Here is an 18,863-nt window from a genome sequence, read left to right as displayed (position 1 = left end):
GGAACAGAACATGAAAGGCCAGCATAATATACTAAGAACTGTAATGTCCTTAGAATCAGAACACCTAAAATCTCCTAATTCTTAGGGTAATCAGATTGTGGATGACTCAAACATTTTCCTAAATTCCATCCTGAATTCAGTTCTGAACCATAGAAACTTCTCTAACCATATTCCCAAAAACAATTAAAATCTGAAAAGGAACATGGCCACTTTCAGTGTTTATCATTACTAACCAACCAAAGTGACAAAATTCCAACTTCAGGTGTTATCTTCAATTATCTTCATTCCCTGTGACATAACATGAAGTCATAATTAAACCTATGACTATGCCTGTCTTAGATAAATCCTTACAGGTTAACCTATAGACTCATAATGGCTCATGTAATCTCATGTACATGCATTTGGTAATGAAGGGTACAAGGAAGCATACCAATGACACAAGGATTGCTGTGTAATAATAAAGCTCTTCTGGCCTGTAATGGAGAAGGTATGAGTTCTTTCATGGGGCCCAGATACTTTTCTTTAGGCTAAATTATTTATTAATAGCACCTGGCTAAGCATTTTCATTTGGTTTCTATTCTGAATTCAGGAGAAGGCAAGGATTTTTTTTTCTTTTTGTCTACTCTGATAATGAAAATAACATTACTGAATTTGGTCAAATGAATTTCATTCTTCTGGACTTATTTTTCTTGGTTTTTGTTTCTATCGTAAGAGCTATATTTAAATTACTGACAAGTTTTTTTTTTGTTTTGTTCTTTTAGCTTTTGCAAGGCAATGGGGTTAAGTGGCTTGCCCAAGGCCACACAGCTAGGTCATTATTAAATGTCTGAGGCTGGATTACAGGCAAGTTTTTAATCAAACTTAAACTTGGAAAATTCAGATTTATAAAACACAATAGGAGATGTGTAATCATTTGCTTTGTAAAAAGGCTGATGCTTAGAGAAACACTAGCAAACCTCGGCTTTAGTCAGATCTTTAGATCTTTCTGGAGGCCTACATTATTCTTTCTCCTTAATTCCTTTTGTACTTTATATACTGCCCAATATAGCCCTTAGCCACTCATTATTTCTTGGGTATGACCATAGCCGAAGAATTCTAAGCTTCAAGTCTCCTTTTCTATCCCCAGAATTTTAGTTAGGAGATTTGAAGACAGACTCCTAGAGCACGCATTTGTGAAGTGTTGTTGCTTAGAATACTGCTTCACTATGGGTCCTAGCTTGTAACCCTAAGTGTCTTAATTTCTCTTTAGGACCAGTGGATATTAGTGTATAGTACTAGATGTCACCTGGGTTTTAATACATCAGATAGTTTTGTACTTGGAATTAGGAATCATTGGACTTGAATACTTTCTGATACTTAATAATATGTGACTATGGGGAGAGGCTAGGTGGCATGGTGGGGAGAGGCTAGGTGGCTCGGTGGATAGAGCACTAATCCTGGAGTCAGGAGTACCTGAGTTCAAATCCGACCTCAGACACTTAATAATGACCTAGCTGTGTGGCCTTGGGCAAGCCACTTAACCTCATTGCCTTGCAAAAAAAAAACTAAAAAAAATAGTATGTGACTATGTAATCAGTCACTTAATCCCTCTGAACCTCGGTTTCCTTATCTCTATAATGGGCATAAGTAACAGCATCATTATAAAAGTAACTAACATTTGCTTTGCTATTGTTATCGCGATCATTTTGCAGAAAGAAAAATTGTAAAGGCATAGAAATTCCTTGCTACTTCACAGGTCAAGGAGAACTTTCCCTTCCCCCAACTACAGGGACAAGATTCTGCAAAGAAAAGGGGTCTAAGCTCTGCGTGTGGCTAACTCCATTAGTGGTCCCAGTTCAATCTAAAGCTGTTTTGAGAGTTGGAAGGGATTTTGGTATTTACCTTCAAAAGGGTTTCTCAACCCAAACTGTGTTGCGTGTTTAACGTCAAAATATTGCACTGGGAATCGCTTGGGTCTCAGGGCGGGCCCGGCCGTGAAGGGCGCGGAGGCGCTGCGTGCTTACTGACCACCCCGGGCCGCCCCGCACCCCCTAGGCGGCGCAGAAGCTGGGGAGCCACGCCCTCCCCGCCCCCTCCTCCTTCCCTCTTCCTCCTCCTCTTCCTTCCCCGCTTCCCCTCTTCCGGCCCTTCCGGCTCTGACCGCCTCCACCCTGCAGGGGGCGCAGCCCGCGGAGCCTCGGCGGCTGCGCGGCGCCGGCCGGCCCCACCCTCCCCGCCCCGCCCTTGGCCGCCCCGCCCCATCCCATCCCGGCCCGTCCCGTCCCATCCCATTCGCGTTCGCTCGCTCGCTCTGTGGCTAAAGGAAGCCGCCTGCCGGGCCAGGTGAGGTGGGCGGCGGGGAGCGGAAGTCGCCGCCGACCTCCCGGCCGACCTCCCCGGGGGGGAGCGGGGGGTGGGGGCGCGCGAGGAGGCCGCGGGGTCGGCGGAGGAGGCGGCTCACGCGGGCCGCGGCGACCGCCCTGCACTCACCGGCGCCGAGGCGCGGGCCGCGCGGGCAGCCCGGCCGGGTGAAGGGGGAGGGGAGAGCGGGGCGGAACCCCGGGGCCCGAACTCGGGGCGCCGCCGGAAGGTGAGGGCGCCGGCCTGCGGGGCCGCCTCCCGGGCTGGGGGGAGGGGCTGCTGCTGCGGCTTCGGAGCCGCCGCCTCCTGCCCCCCCCCCCCCGTGTCGGGAGATAACGGAGCCCGGCGCCCCCGCCCCCCTTCGCAGGAGGGAGCCCCCCTCCTCCAGCAGCGTCAGGCGGTGCAGTGGGTGGAACGCCGGGCAGAGTCAGGGCACCCGGTGCCCCTGCGGCCTGCCTCAGTTTCCTCACCTGTAAGATGGGGATCACAACAGCACCGGGGGGCATAAAACACTTGCAACCCCCAAGATGCTAGCCATTATTACCCTTATTAAAGGATCACTTTCCTCACTGGATGACTGGCTTTAAAGGGAGGATAATTAACCCTTTTTTACCGGGCGCAGAGCTTCCAAAACACTTTTTTTCCTGTTTCTATTTTGTGAGGGAAACAGCTTAAATAACAAACTGTTCAGAATGAAACTCTGAATCCATCACTTCAGGCTTTGAATGCTTTTGGTTGGTACTTAATATTTCCTAGGTTCAGATGATCCAGAAAGCACCTTAGAGATCACTTTCTTTTTATAGAAACTCATTTTTTTTTAGGTTTTTGCAAGGCAATGGGGTTAAGTGACTTGCCCGAGGCCACGCAGCTAGGTCTTTATTAAGTGTCTGAGGCCGGATTTGAACTCAGGTCCTCCTGACTCCAGGGTGGGTGCTCTATCCACTGCAACACCTAGCTGTCCAGAAACTCATTTTCAATATGAGGAAACAGATCCAAGTCTGGACCCCCAGACCTGTTTGTAATTGCACTTGACTCTCATTCAGATCCCTTAATCTTTGCCCTATACCATCCTGGCCTCATTTGGTATCATTGTTTTACTTCTGTTGTATTAAAAATAAATCTGGTGCTTTGGAATGGGCTTGCATCAAGAGATGTGGACACTGTAATGGAGATGTTTTTTGAAGGCCCATGTTCTTTACCTTAAAATTTACTACAATACAGCAAAACCTTAAATAGAGTTGACAGATTTTTTTTGCCTGTTGATAAATTATTGCCAGTGAGAGGAGGTTGAGTCTCACGGAATCCTTTAAGCCCATTGAAATAGAGATTATTTTCATCTTAAATAGTATCACCCTACTGCCCACCCAAGCACCAAGCTTGCAGTTCTTGTTAATTGTAAGAATGATCTGGACAGGTGTGGAATTTGCAGTTGCTTAACTTCATTGAAAATAGCAGAAAGTTAGGGTGGTAGTATTTTTCTCTCTGTGCTGTATTTGGCATCTGAAACAGTAAATTACTATATTTTATTTTTGTATCAAATTGCTTCAAAGGAGGACCAGCAGCTTAGGTAATGTTTTTAGTGTAACAGTACTAAATACTTAATGAAATAAGAACCAAGAATAATTCTTTAACCATAACATCAGCCCTTAATTATATAACCTCCTGAGGTGGTTATTTTAAATATTCCTGCCTATTGATTGCTTAGCTTATTTTAAATTTTAAGATGGTAGATGGCTAGGGGCAGTTAGGTGGCCCAGTGGAGTCAGGTGTACCTGAGTTCATATCCAACCTCAGATAATAATTGCCTAGCTGTGTGATCTTGGGCAAGTCACTTAACCCCATTGCCTTAAATAAATAAAATTTTAAAAAGACCCTTAAAATTAATTGTTAGCAAAGTGTTTCACTTCTCATATAACAAAATTGTGAGGACATTGGATTAGGAATCTAAAGAAAACACTGTTAGAATTGTTTTATTTGTCAATTTTTCTCCAAGGAATTAAGAACATAACTGCCTAAAGGCAAAGAAGGGTATTGCAAAAAAAGAAATTGAAGTGTAGAAAGGCTCAAATTACTTAGTTAAATTGAATCTGGCAATTCCAAAAAGATTTAATCTAAAAATCTACACAATCTGTTGAAGAGAGAACCTTTTTTTAAAAATGCATTCAAAATTGATCATGAGTTCTTGATTTCTTCTGTTTGCTTCATGTTTGACTCTCAGAAGTGATTTATGTTACTGTAACATTATTAGGGAAGTTATAAATTCAAATCTTTTTCTTAGAGAAGCTCAAAGCTCTTCAACAACTTTCTTTCATTGATTCATGTTATATTCTTAAAATGTCAGGTATTTTCCAGAAACTTAGGCAAGGTAAATTATCAAAGAACTTCATTAGTGAATCTTTAATGTGCTTGACACTGCAAGATTACAAGGTCTAGGGGCGGCTAGGTGGAGCAGTGGATAGAGCACCAGCCCTGAAGTCAGGAGTACCTGAGTTCAAATTTGACCTCAGACACTTAATAATTACCTGTGTGTCCTTGGGCAAGCTACTTAACCCCACTGCCTTGCAAAAAAAAAAAAAAAAAAAAACCTAAGATTACAACATCTATGAAATTAGGTTCTCTGACTTTTTAAAAACAGTCTAATTAGGAAACTAACAAAGACAAAAACAAATCCTCTATTATTAGGAAGCATTAAGGGTCAGATCAGTGGTATTAGAGACTGTCAGTTTTGCCATTGTGTAACTCCTATTCAGAGGAGGTAAGAGGTCATTCTGATGCAATTGGAACAGAAAAACCTTTCTAGAAGGTATATGGGGGTTTGTAAATAGAGGGTCTTGGGAAAGTGATGAAATTCACACAAAGAAGAAATACCCTATGATCTTAAGTAGGATAACCTGGACTAATTGAGAATTTGTGGTTACTTGTGTGAATTGTACGGTATTTGAAAATAAGGAGTATTTTTTTTTACTGTTAACAATGTAAATTATTTAATGTAATTTTTTTCTAATATGTGCTATATCTGATTTTTTTATAAATTGAATGATTTTACTGTTTAGAAATCCTTTGATGAATATTTATGTGAATAACCACATTTTTCTTGTTTACTCAGGCTTTCATTTTGGATTAGCTTAAAGAGTTTACACCTGTGTGTATGTATGACTATGTAAACACATTTTGTTGATAGGAACGTGATTTATTCTTTGTGTATAATATATACATATATGATGCCTTAAAATAATTGCTAACAACGTATTTTTAAGTAGAGGACTAGTAAAACCTGTTGCTAATGAATAGATGGTAGACAGACCCCAGATCTTATTGTAATTCCTCTTGACTCTCATTCACTTCCCTTAATTTTCGCTCTATATACCATCCTGGCCTCATTTGGTATCATTACAATTATTGTGTTTCATCTCTTAATTTATTTAGCCCAATTGTCTATGTGGCAAATTCTTTTCTTATTTTTATTCAGGACACAAAAAAGACTGTTATGAAGCTAAGAATTGGTAGGACACACACACATACACTCTCTCTCTCTCAAGATTTTGTAGCTTTAATTATAATAATTCTCAAATAATCCCCATAGATGTTACATGTCTCCTGGGGGGGGGGGGGAGTGGAAAAGAAAAAAAAGTGAAAGGATAAGGGGGGAAAGGAGAGAGAAAAATTAAAGTGCAGCTGGGATTAAAGGTCAAATGAGTGCTTCAAAGTTTCACTTTATTGATAGCCTTTTGGTTCCTTTCCTCAAGTCATGACTTTCAAAGCCTAGGACAGTTAGGCAATATTTTTTTGCTGAAGAAAAGTAAGTTACAGGTTGGTAGTTTGAGCTTCTGTGTAGTGTTTCATTTAAAGGAAAGATAATAAGAATTCAGAATATAAGTTTTGAAAGAACCCTAATACCCACCACTTAAATTACTTGTTTTCTTCAAATGACAATTTAAGCAGAATATCTAATATAAATATTCCACAGTGCCAATCTTAGTTTTCAATTTTAGCAATTTCTTTTGGGTAATTTGCCAGAAAATACAAAAAATAAGAGGCACTCTCAAGGTTCCCAGACTGATAATGTCACTTACTATATTACTATATTAGATATCATTGAAACCTGCCTCTTAATACTATGTAGACATGTAGCTTGAGAATGATAACATTTCAATAAGGAATAATCTTGTCACAAATAATTTTTTGCCCACATATTTGTGCTTTACATAATAGGTATTCTAAAAAGCTATATAGAGGATGATTTCTTAATCATGTCACTATTCAGAGACAATAGCAATGTGTTAAGATAGAGTCTACTGGGCAATTTAGACAGAAGACCTGTGTCCAGTGTCAGCTCTGTCACTAATGAACTATATAACCTTGTGTAAAATCCCCTTTCTAAGCCCTTATTTCCCTATTTGTAAAATTATGGGGAGAAGATTAAATAATTCCTGAGGGCTAGTTCAAACTGGGTCAAATTATTTAGGGGAACTCTGAGGTGAAACTTCTCACTGTATGAATTATTACTTCTGAATTTTCCATCTTTTCAGGATAGATTTTTATATATCCAGATTTTCTTAAAGTGAAAAGTACCAGTAATTGCAACAGTATTCCTAAATTTTTATTGCATATTTTGTCATTCAGTCATTTTGGTCAAATCCAATTCTCTGTCATCCTATTTGGGGTGTTCAAATATACTGGAGTGGTTTGCCATTTACTTCAGCTCATTTTACAGATAAGAAACTGAGGCAAACAGGGTTAAGTCAATTGCTCAAAGTCACAGAGCTAGTAAATGTCTGAGGTCTTCCTGATTCCAAGCCCTGGGATCTGTCCATTGTACCATCTAGCTGCATATAACTAACTATAGGACATTTCTGATTTTTTTGTTCTAAAAAATATTAGATGACAATTTGGAACATTTCATTTTCCCCACAAAAAATTGTATTATAAAGTTGTAAATTATAGCTCGGTTCCCACACAATCCCTGCCTGCCCTCCCCATTTAATCAATAATAAGTGTATTACTGATAGTATAGAACCAAGCACCATAAGCAGCAATTTTCTTTGGAAAATTTGTATACCTTTGGAAAAAGGTATAACACTATTTCTCTTACCCTTGCAACTTCCTGAGCTATGAGAATGGGTATCCCTCCCAACCCCGTTTTTAACTGATTTGGGTTGGGACAGGGATTTCAGACAGGGGAACTGCTCTGTAGCAGTTCGAAGTCTGTTCTGGCTCCTGGTATTCTCACTTATTTTCTTCTGAGGGACTCAGGAATTGGTTTCTTTCACTTCCACTGCCATTTAAGCTCTTGTTCCTCAAGAGTAGTCAAGTTCTCTTCCATGGTACCAAGCAGAACAAAAATTTTAGTCTTTTTTCCCAGTCTCGTCAGAAGCAAATGAATTATGCCTTTGACTTTTCTGAGTTTTTACTGCCAGTAGCAATGGAAGATTGGACTCTTTGTTAGTGAATTCCTTCTTTTTCCCCTCACTATAGAATCCTATAGAAAGACAGGGTATTAATATTGGGGGTGGGGGGGACAGCTAAGTGGCACAATGGATAGAACACTAACCCTGGAGTCAGGAGGACCCGAGTTCAAATTCAGCTTCAGACATTTAACACTCAACTATGGGTAGGTCATTTAATCCTTGATGCCTTAAAGAAAAGAAAAAATAATAATAATGGTGAATTTATGGGCTCACAAAAGAATGAAATGAGTTATCTACAATTTAGTACAATATGCAGATTTAGTTCTAATGAGATTTTGTGACAAAAACTTGACAAATACAGAATTATTTTGCTTGACTTATTACACAAGAGCTTCTGTGAGAAGGATTATGAACTGATGAATAAAGATTGAGCACTCCCAAAAAAGAATATCAATAAAAAATGCTATAAGTGTGCAGAAGAAAACATTCACAAGGGGACATACAAACAGCAGCTTTTTTACTACCATATTAAAAAATACTACCATATTCACTACCAAATTAAACACTTTTAAAAGTTACACATATAGTATGTTTACTATTTCATATAAAACCAACCATTTTACTCTTCTTTGATGTTTGTATACTGAAATGTAGGTACCCATTTGATAACTAAATTCACAATTTAAAAAAAGGCACAAGAAAAGTCTTGGGGGGGGGGGGTGAAGAATATGGAATTGTACCTTTAATTCCTTCCTTCTGTTGTTAGCTCTCTGATAACTAGAGACAAGAATCTGGAGAAAGGGATGGGGAGTTCCCAGGCAGCTGGGAGGGAAAGGAAATTCTTGTGATTATATTAAGTAGAGGAGTTATTCCTAGGTGGCAGTGAGTTTACTAGGGGTGTACTAAGTCATAAACTGTTTATAATGGATTTTTTTTTTTTTTTAGTTTTTGCAAGGCAATGGGGTTAAGTGGCTTGCCCAAGGCCACACAGCTAGGTAATTATTAAGTATCTGAGGCCAAATTTAAACTCCGGTACTCCTGACTCCAGGGCTGGTGCTCTATCCACTGCACCATGTAGCCGCCCCTATAATGGATTTTTAAAAACCTTTTTTTTTTTTGATAACCAGTGTCAATTTGGTACTAGTAATGTCTCCCTTTTCTATTTTTAAATTCCTTGGTGATTTTTTTAAAATATGTAAAAATAAATTATTTATTGACTCCTAGTGATAGATACCAGTTTATACTATGATACAGAGTAGTAGGAGACATACTAACCCTTTTACGAGCATAATAACATATATTGTAATTGCTGATTATTCTAAAATTGGTTCTCATAAAACCAAATTAATCAAAGCTGGCAACAAGCAACAATTTCTAATGTAGCTGTTTTTGAGATAAGGAAATATGGTAATATTATACCTGCCATGTTTTCATCCTTATACAAGATTTACATGGTTTATTAATTGCTTTGCAATTGTGTAGGGGCTTTCTTTTACACTCTTCAGCCTTACTGCTATAAGTGAATATCTTTAACTCCACAGAAAATTAAATGTCGTCAGAAGACCGAGAAGCCCAGGAGGATGAATTGCTGGCCTTGGCAAGTATTTATGATGAAGATGAATTTAAAAAAGCAGAGTCTGTTCAAGGTGGAGAAACCAGAATCTGTTTGGATTTGCCCCAGAATTTCAAAATATTTGTGAGCGGTGAGTCATGTTTCTTTTTTTCTAAATGCAGCGTTTTGATGCCATCAATATAGCTGGAGATGTTGGACATTTTTAGAAAAGTGGTTAACCACTCTGCATGTCTCTTTGTTAACCTAAATAACTTTCTGCATGTCTCCAGAAAACTTAATTAAAAGAGATGAATACAATTTTAGTTGTTCTTTCATTGAATAACAAGTAGGATTTCCAGATAGTTTATACTTCTCATAAAATGATTTTTTAAATTTTTCCTAACTCCAATTGCAGTAATTTTTCTTTAAAAACAAAAGTAGAAGTAGGGATGTCACATACATCTCAGAAAGATCTCAGGTACTTTTCCTCCAAAAGTTATTACAGTATAGAGGAGAGTTGGAGAAAAGGAAGTAAGGTAACACAAATGAAACTTTGGTTGTGGAAATGACCTGCATAAGCAAGATATCCTCTGGATAGAAGATCAGTGTGTTAGCACATATTAATCTAAGTGGACTGTGACTCCTGGCCCCAGTTAATCTCATTGCTTCATACAACTATTCAATAAGAATAGCTATTTCCCTTTTCTCTGAATTTTTTCTTTAATTTTCTCTTGTTAAAATAGTGTGTATAATTTGATGACTCATTAAAGTTGGAATCCCATCAAGCAGTCTATACTAAAGTAATTTATATTTTTACTAAATAGATCATGTGCTTTGCTTGATTTTTAAAGGTTCATTTTCCCCCCCTGAATGGAAAACTAAAACTTAGAGGACCAGGGATAGAGAGACTTAAACAAAGGGAACTAAGAGATTTCTCTTTTTTTGGGGGGAGGGGGAAATCCCATTTTCTTTCTTATATTTCCTCTACCACTGATCTTCCCACCCCTTTCCCTTCCATCCCACCAGTGCATTATTTTGCACACTGGAGCACTCAAATATTGACTGATCCTTGAATTCCCTGTTTTGGTTCAGGCAATCCAACGGAATGTCTTCAGAATGGTGGCTTTGAATATACAATTTGCTTTCTGCCTCCACTTGTGCTGAATTTCGAACTTCCACCAGATTATCCATCAACCTCCCCTCCAGCATTCACCCTCAGTGGCAAATGGCTTTCACCAACTCAGGTTAGGTTTGAAATTTACTTTTTATTATCCATTTTCAGGAACTTGAATATTTTCCTTCTGATGTTCACCTTGATGGGCATTAAAGAAATTCAGTATAATAAAGAGCAGCATTTTACTTTTTTTTTTTACCTTTATGAATCCTGCTGTTAATAAGAAACTGGATATACTGAACTAGGAATCAGGAGACCTAGGTTCTAATTAAAACTTTGCTAATTATGATATCTTAGGCAAGTCATTTAACCTCTTTGGGGCTCAATTTCCTCATCTGTAAAATGAGAGGTTTGGACTAAGTGATGATTGTATGATCTCTAAGGTTGCTTTTCTACTCAAATCTGTTACTCTGTAATTGAAAATACTTTTGTTTTAGGAGGTAGTTGAAGTGTTTTAATCTTTTAATGTAATGTGCACCCATCATAGATTGCAGTAGAAATAATTAGAAATCAAGTGTACTGTTTCTCTTTTCTCATCTTGCAGTTTTCTAATTTTACCCATATTAAAATTGAAAAAATATGCTTTCTCTAAAGTTAATAATCTGTCTTTTTTTCTTAGAAGTTAGTGCCCCTCTTTTGCATTTGTTTCTCAGCTAAAAGGGTTTTTTCTTTTCAAAAGAAATCTCATTTAGTTTGCAAAGTACTAAAAATTCAGTTTATGTTATAACATAGTCTTTTGCAAACTAAATGAGAATCAAATTTCTAAAGTAAACATAAAAGAAGCTTCATTTCATTTTTTTTACTCTTTATAGAAATAAACATTTCTTAACTGTATTCAAATTATAAAAGCAGTAATATTAGGTTCTAGAAGATATCTAAATATCTCCAAAGTATCTTTAAGGCCAAATACCTCGTATTAAATGCCTGTTTTTCCTTTGCAATTTATGTTCTTTTTCTAACAACTCCATTCCATTTTTGGGTGAAGAAAAAAGATAAGCATAATATAAAACATCTAGGCACAGATTTTGTCAAAATCCTTTTGAAGATTGATAGGCTAAGAATGTTAAGAGATAAGCTATCAGTAGGGTGGCTAGGTGGCGCAGTGGATAGAGCACCAGCCTTAGAGTCAGTAGTACCTGGGTTCAAATCTGGTTTCAGACACTTAATAATTATCTAGCCCTATGGCCTTGGGCAAGTCACTTAACCCCACTGCCTTGAAAAATCTTAAAAAAAAAAAAGGAGAGAGAGAGAGATAAACTATCATATGCTGAGTGCAAAGAATAAGAAGCGTACCCATTTTTCATTGTTGATCATGTTGTTTTCACCTTCTCCTATCTGCTCTTTAGAATATCATTAAATTATAACAATGTCTATAGAAAATGAGAGGAAATGCTTTAAGATTAAAAAGGCCACCCTAGACTTATTTTTTAAAAAAAGGTTATTGTGCTTTTAAAATTAAAAAAAAAGTATTTTAAGTTTTAATATCTGAGCTAGTTGCAGAGCTTTAGTAAATCATATCATAAAAAATAGTGACTTGAGTCTATACTGCCTGGCAACTTGGTAACAGCATGTAAGTAATTGGAATAGAATTAATTTAGTTTGTGCTGTTATAAAAAGCTCAATGTATACTTTACATTATTTTTAATTGTATAAGTGCTTTAAAATAATTATTTTAAATCAGTACAATGATAAATTAGTAGGGATACAGGAAATAGAAGAAAAGAGAGGTAGAGAAGGGCAGACAGGAAAATTGGGAGTTTATTGTTTTTATAACATGCCCGTACTCTACATATAAGGTAATTGTAACAACAGGCTTCTTTCAGATGAAAAAAATCCATTTTTAATTTCCGTTCCTTTGACTTTGTTTATAACTTTCATTGTTTTTTTTTTACTTTTTTTTGCAAGATAATGGGGTTGAGTGACTTGACCAAGGTCATACAGCTAAGTAAGTATTAAGTGTCTTAGGCCCAATTTGAACTCAAGTCCTCTTGACTCCAGGGTGGGTGCTCTATCCATTTCACCACCTTAGCTGCCCCCTATAATTTTTAATTGTTTAGACATCCAAAATATCTATTACAAAATATATTTTTAGTCTTATAATTCTATATATGATGCTTTGATTTCTGAGCACTATATATCATGATCGAGTTAACAGTTGAATTTGTTTAGTCTGAGGTAGCAGTAATGAGGAATTAAAATGGGTTTCCCTCTTTTCTCCCTAAATTTATGGGCAGACCAACTATCTTTTTGGAAGTGTTAAGAGAAAAAAAAGAAAGAAAGAAGGGAATTGGAAGAGTTAAGATAATCAGATGGGGCAGTTAAATGATTCAGTGAATGGAGTGCTGGGCATGAAATCAGGAAAACTTTAATTCAAATTTGGCCTAGGTACTGCCTAATTGTGTGAACCCTGGGTAAGTCACTTAACCCTATTTGCCTCAATTCCTTATTTATAAAATGATCTGGAGAAGTATCTTTGCTAAGAAAATCTCAAATGGGGTCACAGAATTAGACACCACTGAACAGCTACATAGTTAAGGAGATGATCATCTTATTTTGTGGTTCAAAAAGCAGTTAGCTTTTTGATTATTAGTAATTATGACATCTCTATTACATAAATTAAGCACCAGCAACAATCTAAGTTTTTCTTAAGGGAAATAAGTTTGGGATTTTCCTGTCCCTTTTCAGTCAGTATTAATTTAAATGAACCAAGATTTGTTTGCCTTTTTAAAAAAGAGAAAAAAAAGCTACTTGTTACTCTAACTTTGTTATGTACTTTAGAGATCTGTGTGGGGAGACATATCTATCTGCCTTTCAGTCTAAATAGACCCTATTTTTTAAGGAGAAAAAAAATCAAATAATTTTTAACTTGATTCTTTGACATTTTATGTAACATTCAAGCTGCACTGACCTATTTTTGTGCCTGCAAAATTGATCTAATTCTTTTTACTAACTTACTTTTGTTTTAGACACATATAGGTTAGTAAAATAAAGCCATAAATCAAAAAAATGCACTTGACAAAACAAGATTGTTCCTTTAGTCATTTCCCTGTTATACATCAATATATAATTATGATAATTTAATTTTTACAATTTGGATGTTTTAACCTATTTCATTACTAATCATAATGCAGATGAATCTTTCCATTGTGCAAGGAGAATTTGTCAACTATTCCAGGATATATATAAAAGAGCTAGGACAATAAAGGCTCTGAAGTACTCTAGACCTAAATCTTAGCCTTTTTTTGGAACATGTAGCATGTCAGATGATTTCTATAGTAAATCTGTAATTTTGGCATATTCACGAATTTTTTGTTTTAAGTTGCTTTGAATCTTAAACTTTGTTATATTTAGATGCAAAGGGCTTACTCTTCAGAGAATTAATTGATGATGATGAGATTTTTTTTTTTACAGCATGTCACAGCTAAAGAAAATGATGATATAGAAAAGGAAAATCATTCTGAGTCAAGAGTTAGTTGTTTTTTAATAGCATTTTTATTTATGTGCTCAATGATGTTACTTTTTTGTCGTAGCTAACTGCTCTGTGCAAGCACTTAGACAACCTGTGGGAAGAACATCGTGGCTGTGTGGTCCTGTTTGCCTGGATGCAGTTTCTCAAGGAAGAGACTCTAGCATACCTGAACATTGCCTCTCCCTACGAGCTCAAAATGGGCCCCCAGGGGAATGTACAGAGCAGGACATCTCTGGCTTCTCCTAACACAGAACTAGATTTTGGGGGGGCAGCTGGCACTACAGTAGACCAGGAAGAATTTGTGGATGAGAGAGCTGTGCAGGATGTGGAGTCCTTGTCCAGCCTGATACGGGAAATCTTAGACTTTGATCAAGCTCAGCAGAAAAAGTGCTTTAACAGTAAGATGTACCTGTGCAATATCTGCTTTTGTGAAAAATTGGGCAGCGAGTGTATGTACTTCCTGGAGTGTAGGCATGTCTACTGCAAAGCCTGTTTGAAGGACTACTTTGAAATCCAGATCAGGGATGGCCAGGTTCACTGTCTCAACTGTCCAGAACCAAAGTGCTCCTCTGTTGCTACTCCTGGCCAGGTAATGGATTGTCTTTTGGGGAGCCTCTCTCTTTTCTCTGACCAGAAAGCAAGTATAATTAGAGTCTCTATTGTAATTATCAGGATCATTTATTACCTAAAGCCCAAAAAATTAGTCCATTTTATTCATCTGAAATAATGTGCTATCATTTTAGTTAAAATGAACTCAAAGGCTGCCTAGAGTGGACTTGTAATCAGCTTGACAAAGAAATGAGTTACTGTGTAAACTTTAGTAACTTTTAAGTCTGGTTCTGGGCTTACATTATCATTTGATGATCTTCTAATCCGCCTCTGAACTAAGCATGTTGAGTTTAAGAAACCCAAAGAAGCAATGCTTTGTGTCTTTGCCCTTCTGAACATGAATCAGTATCTTGATATGAAGGTGAAAGAGGGTTTTAACACATTTCTGAGCAGCAGACTCATGAATTCTGAACCAGAATCCTAAGGATTTCCTGATAATCCGGGGTCAGTGACAAAATGAGTGTGTTGCATCAATCAGATATTTCTTCCTTCTCCTTATAGGTCAAAGAACTAGTGGAAGAAGAGTTGTTTGCACGTTATGACCGCCTTCTTCTACAGTCGACATTGGACTTGATGGCAGATGTAGTATATTGTCCCAGGCCATGCTGTCAGACTCCGGTCATGCAAGAACCAGGCTGTACCATGGGCATCTGTTCCAGTTGCAATTATGCCTTCTGTACACTTTGTAAAATGACTTATCATGGAGTTTCTCCATGTAAAGTAACTGCAGGTAATTATATTAATTTGGAAACGGAATTGAAAAAGATTGTTACAGCTTTAGGGGGGGAGGGAGTGTAAAAGAACTATTCGTTTAAGTTGACTTCTAGAAAAAAAATTTTGCTTATTGATATAGCATAATCTAGAGTAAAGATAGGGAATTTAAACTTAGGCCGTGGCAAGTTTTCTAAAATTGACAGTCATGTGGCATTATTCTTAACAAATAAAATTTGTTCAAATATGAAGGGAAGTTCTTATGATCAGATGAGCTTCCTAGTGTCATGATTAGTCCCATCACAATTATTTTCACTATGATTTCCAGAAGACATTGGGGGGAAGAATACTACATTAGACCCTAGAAAGATTTCTAAAGCAAAATTTTGGTAATGTCATCTGGAAAGGAAAAACAGAGGTAGTTATATACTGGACATAATATAGAACAGAAAGGATATTTCTTAAATTGTATTAAGTAGATTTTGTGTTCTATGATCTTAAGCTTAAAATCAGGTAAGTTGAATTTTTTTATTCCTATTTTTCCTCAAAATCAACAAAATTACAAAATTAACTCAAGTACCTATGTTATCTTTTACTTATGTGCGTCTCATTTTTTTCGCCTAGAGGTGGAAGCTAAAGCTTACTTTAATTCTTTCAGCTTGCTATTCTGAGGTAGAGATAGATGGAAACTGGATACAGGGAAGTCTAGGATATTAATAAAATTGAGAAGTGTAAAATTCCAATGCTATTAATTTATTACCTTTATTTTGAGATTATAGGCATAATCATGCTAAAGTAGAAATGTCAAGGAAAAAGGAAAATGTTTCTAATTATTAGTGGTAGGGAACTCACAGGGGAAAAAATGTTAGATAACTAATTCTGCTAGCTTTAGAATGAATGAAAGTGGATAATGTAGTTAAGCAAAAGCCATTACATTAACATAGTAGCTTGAAAAGGGGCGGCTAGGTGGCATAGTGGATAAAGCACCGGCCTTGTAGTCAGGAGTACCTGGGTTCAAATCTGGCCTCAGACACTTAATAATTACCTAGCCCTGTGGCCTTGGGCAAGCCACTTAACCCCATTTGCCTTGCAAAATCCTAAAAAAAAAAAAAAGACTGAAGCTTTTGAAAGATTTGAATAAGCAAGATTGCTGAATTTATTTTCTTTTTTTAATTAATTTTTATTAAAGATATTATTTGAGTTTTACAATTTTCCCCCCAATCTTACTTCCCTTCCTGCTCCCCCCCCCACGGAAAGCAATCTGTCAGTCTTTACTTTGTTTCCATGTTGTACCTTGATCCAAATTGAGTGTGATGAGAGAGAAATCTTATCCTTAAAGAAGAGAAGTCTAAGAGGTAACATGATCAGACAATAAGATATCTGTTTTTTTCTAAATTAAAGGGAATAGTCCTTGAACTTGGTTCAAACTCCACAGCTCCTTATCTGGGTACAGAGGGCACTCTCCTTTGCAGACAGCCCAAAATTGTTCCCGATTGTTGCACTGATGGAATGAGCAAGTCCTTCAGGATTGATCATCACTCCCATGTTGCTGTTAGGTTGTACAGTATTTTTCTGGTTCTGCTCATCTCACTCAGCATCAGTACATGCAAATCCTGTCCCTCCTGGTTTCTAATAGAACAATACTTTCCCATGACATACATATACCACAGTTTGATAAGCCATTCCCCAATTGAAGGACATTTACTTAATTTCCAGTTCTTTGCCACCACAAACAGGGCTGCTATAAATATTTTTGTGCAAGTAATGCTTTTACCCTTTTTCCTCATCTCTTCAGGGTATAGACCCAGTAGTGGTATTGCTGGGTCAAAGGGTATGCTCATTTTTGTTCCCTAGTTTAGGCACAGTTCCAGACTGCTCTCCAGAAAGGTTGGATGAGTTCACAGCTCCACCAACAGTGTAATAGTGTCCCAGATTTCCCACAACCCTTCCAACAATGATCATTATCCTTTCTGGTCATATTGGCCAATCTGAGAGGTGTGAGGTCGTACCTCAGAGAAGCTTTAATTTGCATTTCTCTAATAATTAATGATTTAGAGCATTTTTTAATATGACTATGGATTGCTTTGATCTCCTCATCTGTAAATTGCCTTTGCATATCCTTTGACCATTTGTCAATTGGGGGATGGCTTTTTGTTTTAAAAATATGACTCAGTTCTCTGTATATTTTAGAAACGAGTCCTTTGTCAGAATCATTAGTTGTAAAGATTGTTTCCCAGTTTACTACATTTCTTTTGATCTTGGTTATAGTGGTTTTATCTGTGCAAAAGCTTTTTAATTTAATGTAATCGAAATCATCTAATTGGTTTTTGGTGATATTCTCCAACTCTTCCTTATCATAAACTGCTTCCCTTTCCATAGATCTGACAGGTAAACTAGTCCTTGATCTTCTAATTTGCTTATAGTATTGTTTTTTATGTGTAAATGGTGTAACCATTTGGATCTTACCTTGGTAAAGGGTGTGAGGTGTTGGTCTAATCTAATTTTCTTCCATACTAACTTCCAATTATCCCAGCAGGTTTTATCAAAGAGGGAGTTTTTATCCCAATAGCTAGATTCTTTGGGTTTATCAAACAGCAGATTACTATAATCATCTCCTGCTTTGGACCTAGTCTATTCCACTGGTCCACCACTCTATTTCTTAGCCAGTACCAAACAGTTTTGATGACTGATGCGTTCTAATATAATTTAGATCAGGTAGGGCTAAGCCACCTTCTTTTGCACTTTTTTTCATTAAGCTCCCGGCATTTCTTGACTTTTTATTTCTCCATGTGAATTTACTTACAATTTTTTCTAACTCATTAAAGTAATTTTTTGGAATTTTGATTGGTAGGGCACTAAACATATAGTTTAGTTTTGGTAGAATTGTCATTTTTATTATATTAGCTCTACCTATCCATGAGCAGTTGATATTTGCCCAGTTATTTAAATCTGTTTTAATTTGTGTGAGAAGTGTTTTATAATTGTTTTCAAAAAGATTCTGAGTCTGTCTTGGCAAATAGACTCCCAAGTATTTTATATTGTCTGAGGTTAATTTGAAAGGGATTTCTCTTTCTAGCTCTTCCTGCTGTATCTTGCTAGACATATATAGAAAAGTTGAGGATTTATGAGGGTTTATTTTTATAACCTGCAATTTTACTAAAATTGCTAATTGTTTCCAGTCATTTTTTGGATGATTTCTTGGGATTCTCTAGGTAGACCATCATGTGATCTGCAAAGAGTTAGAGTTTTGTCTCTTCCTTCCCAATTCTAATTCCTTCAATTTCTTTTTCTTCTCTAATTGCTGATGCTAACATTTCTAATAACAATATTGAATAGTAGTGGTGATAATGGGCACCCTTGTTTCACCCCTGATCTTATTGGGAATGCCTCTAGCCTCTCCCCATTGAATATAATGCTTGTTGATGGTTTCAGATAGATACTGCTAATTATTTTAAGGGACAGTCCATTTATTCCTACACTCTCTAGTGTTTTTATTTTTATTTTTATTTTTATTTTGCAAGGCAAACGGGGTTAAGTGGCTTGCCCAAGGCCACACAGCTAGGTAATTCTTAAGTGTCTGAGACCAGATTTGAACCCAGG

The 18,863-nt window shown here is 37.1% G+C and overlaps 1 protein-coding gene across 6 annotated transcripts in view; it reads left to right on the top strand.

Annotated features, from left to right (window-relative positions):
- Nucleotides 1-2,236: 2,236 nt before the first annotated feature.
- RNF14 (ring finger protein 14) overlaps nt 2,237-18,863 on the top strand; it is a 121,301-nt gene continuing 104,674 nt past the window's right edge. For all 6 annotated transcript variants that reach the window (XR_012473790.1, XR_012473792.1, XR_012473791.1 and 3 more), the window contains exons 1-5: nt 2,237-2,322; nt 9,290-9,451; nt 10,393-10,544; nt 14,005-14,532; nt 15,054-15,282. Coding sequence is in view for 2 of the 6 variants with exons in the window: in XM_074212727.1 (XP_074068828.1) it covers nt 9,298-9,451; nt 10,393-10,544; nt 14,005-14,532; nt 15,054-15,282 (1,063 nt within the window). In the remaining 4 variants the exon portion in view is untranslated. The remainder of the gene's footprint in view (nt 2,323-9,289; nt 9,452-10,392; nt 10,545-14,004; nt 14,533-15,053; nt 15,283-18,863) is intronic.

This window comes from Macrotis lagotis, chromosome 1 (genome assembly GCF_037893015.1).
Source record: "Macrotis lagotis isolate mMagLag1 chromosome 1, bilby.v1.9.chrom.fasta, whole genome shotgun sequence".
In the NCBI taxonomy this organism is placed as follows: domain Eukaryota; kingdom Metazoa; phylum Chordata; class Mammalia; order Peramelemorphia; family Peramelidae; genus Macrotis; species Macrotis lagotis.
Note: the sequence above shows the minus strand (reverse complement) of the source record. Positions and strands in the feature narration are given on the sequence as shown.